The 2,733-nt window shown below is 32.0% G+C and overlaps 2 protein-coding genes across 2 annotated transcripts; one reads left to right on the forward strand and one right to left on the reverse strand.

Moving 5' to 3' along the window:
• Window positions 1–177: 177 nt before the first annotated feature.
• EIN_051770 (hypothetical protein) lies at window positions 178–1,044 on the forward strand (the record flags this gene model as incomplete). Its single annotated transcript, XM_004259725.1, has 1 exon — window positions 178–1,044. The coding sequence occupies one exon, from the start codon at window positions 178–180 to the stop codon at window positions 1,042–1,044; it is 867 nt and encodes a 288-aa protein (XP_004259773.1).
• A 1,014-nt stretch (window positions 1,045–2,058) lies between these two features.
• EIN_051780 (hypothetical protein) lies at window positions 2,059–2,370 on the reverse strand (the record flags this gene model as incomplete). The annotated part of the gene is made up of 1 exon (XM_004259726.1): window positions 2,059–2,370. The coding sequence occupies one exon, from the start codon at window positions 2,368–2,370 to the stop codon at window positions 2,059–2,061; it is 312 nt and encodes a 103-aa protein (XP_004259774.1).
• Between the last annotated feature and the right edge of the window lie 363 nt (window positions 2,371–2,733).

The raw sequence follows: 2,733 nt of genomic DNA on the forward strand, positions 1-2,733 counted from the left end.
TGTCGTTTTTTACATTATTATTATATATATTATATGAACATTTTTATCAAAAAAATTACAATAATGATTAGTTATTGGTATTATTACACATTCTAATTATTATAACTAATTTATTTATTTAAAAGACAATATAGTTTATAAACTATGAATTAACACTTGTCACTAGAATAACAATTAATGCTAAGTGGACAGCGGAACTGGATACCAGTCCGTCAAAGCGATGCATACAGCGTCTTGGGGGTGACAAGAAATGCGACCAATGCAGATATAAAGAGGAGGTTCCAAGAGCTGACGGTACAACACCACCCTGATAACCACCCAAAAGACACGATGTACTACGACATTACACGTGCTTACACCCTTCTCAAAGACGAGGCGTCTCGACAGAAATACGACATCGAACACACCAACAAGAAAATTCAAGTTTCCATAGTTTCTCCGTATAAAAGTGTTATTGGTGTTGGGGTTGCGCGGAACATTCCAAACAGTCTTCGTAGTGTTATGGTTGGTGCGAGTTTGCCATACATTCCTCCGACTTTTGGAGGAGTGACGTGTCTTTTAATTAGTGTTGAGTCGATTATTGAAGGTGTTGTGTGTGGGACACTTTCGATTTTCGACTTTATTGGACTTGGGGGGTATGGACTAATTGGGTGGGCAGTGAAGCCTCGAATAGCATCAATAAAAAACGGGTATGTTATCAATGGGATATTCTCTGGTGATGTTGAAGTGTCACAAGGTGTATGTACCTCAGGAGAAGAAGTTGTTTGTAAGATAGAGAATGGGGTTGTTTCTGGCTGTTTCAATGGAAGTGCTTCTGTTGATGGAGGGTGGAAGAGAAGTGGTTCCATTACAGTTGAAAGTGGTAATGTTGGAATGACAGTCTTTACTTTCTTCGGGATTAAAATTGGGTTTTGCTACCAAGATGGTTTTGTTGTTGGGTTTATGATAAATGTGAAAGGGATGGGAATCAATTGGGTAAAAACCATGTTCAACATGATCGACCCAGCTCTCATACTCACCGCGATCACCGAGTTCTTGAGATAATTTTGAATATTTTTTTTTGTTCAAGTATGAGTAAAACTGGTAGACTTTTGTATTGTCAAGTTCAAAGCAAAATTATATTGTTTAATACCAAATATTTATTTTTTAAAGTAAAAGACAGTGTTGTCTGTAAAGTTGTAACATCATTGTTCAATAGAATGTTGCGATTTTATACAAAAACAATTTGAAATCAATATAATTTTTGGTGGCTGCTGTTTAAAATTGGTAGGAACTGGAAGTTAAAATCGCATTATATATTATATTTGTTTTTTACTATAAAAAAGAACCAAATTAAGCAAAAGGAAGTTGATATACAATCTAAGTCCTAATCAACTTCAATACACTGTATTAGCTCAACTAACAAGTGAAATACGGTTAAAAATGTGATGATGTTAGGTTTGTCTTACAATAAAATTATCGGTTATTTTCTTAAAAGATGAACATAAGCATTTTCTTTAATATAGTTGTTAATTAAGTAAATAACTCTTATAATAATACTTTAATATAATCAAATGGTTATAAAAATTCAATAATGCAATCAACTAGATATACATTTCAAAAGACATATTGTGATATTCTATTATTGTATAAAATTCAATTTCTTCATTTTACTGAAATAGAATCTTTGTTATTTAAACACGCTACAAACAAGTTTTCTAATTGGTCAATTTAAACAAATACAATAAAAAAGAATTTGGTTACTCTAATATCCACAATCAAACATTTCAATTTATTATAGAATGTGATTAACCATAAATTAATTTGTTAAAGAAAGGTGCTTTTACACTATCATCTTATTCAAAATTGTTTTCATTTTTTTTATTATTTACATAATTAATTGATTTGAGATAAGCTCTAATAATATAAAATTTCTTGTTTTTGTATGGAAGTGAAGACCTTTTTTATAAAATATATAGTATTGCCATTTGGGAGTTTCTCAGTCAAAGATTAGAACGATCTTTCATTTAAATAACAATATTATTACGTTCGTGAGTTACAACAATAAGCTACATACATTTAATTAAAGCAGTTGATTTTTTTAAAAGCACTGATGGCTTTGGGTGGGCATGGGTTTTTTGAGTTTTGGATTACTGGCTTCTCTTTGAAAATCATAGCAGTTGTGTCGGTGTCAACGTCAAGGACATCATCCTCCACGCATTGGACAAGGTGAGAACATGGGGTGTGCGTCAGAATAGAGATAATTTCATCATCAACCTCCATATCTCCTTCAAAATCAAATGGTTTTCTTTCAATAAATTGTGAGACACAGCGAGAAAGGACTGGTAGAGTCTTTGGTGGAAGTGCGACGTTCAAATCATCTCGAGACATCATCATTTGTTCCCAATAGTTCAAAGTTCTTTTTAAAAGACCACATTTTTATAGTATTTATTGAGCTTTCAGGGAACTCCCAATTGTCCTACTTTTTCGGTGTAGTAACACTGTAAAATAGCTCAAAACCGAAATATTGTAACAATATATGTTTCTCAAAAATGTAAAAAGAGTTTTTCTTTTTCGTTTATGCCAGTTTTCCATCTTTTTCATTGTTTTTTCCTCGTGTTTTTGTGTAAAAAGCCTTTTTTTGTAACACCACATTTATGGGTAGAGCATGTTCGAGTCCTTATTTTTATATTCAAATAATTTTGTAGATTAATGTCTTGAATACTGCGAAAAAAATCGGGTCCAATACAAAAT

Source organism: Entamoeba invadens (genome assembly GCF_000330505.1).
Source record: "Entamoeba invadens IP1 unplaced genomic scaffold scaff_1105074726711, whole genome shotgun sequence".
NCBI lineage: Eukaryota > Evosea > Mastigamoebida > Endamoebidae > Entamoeba > Entamoeba invadens.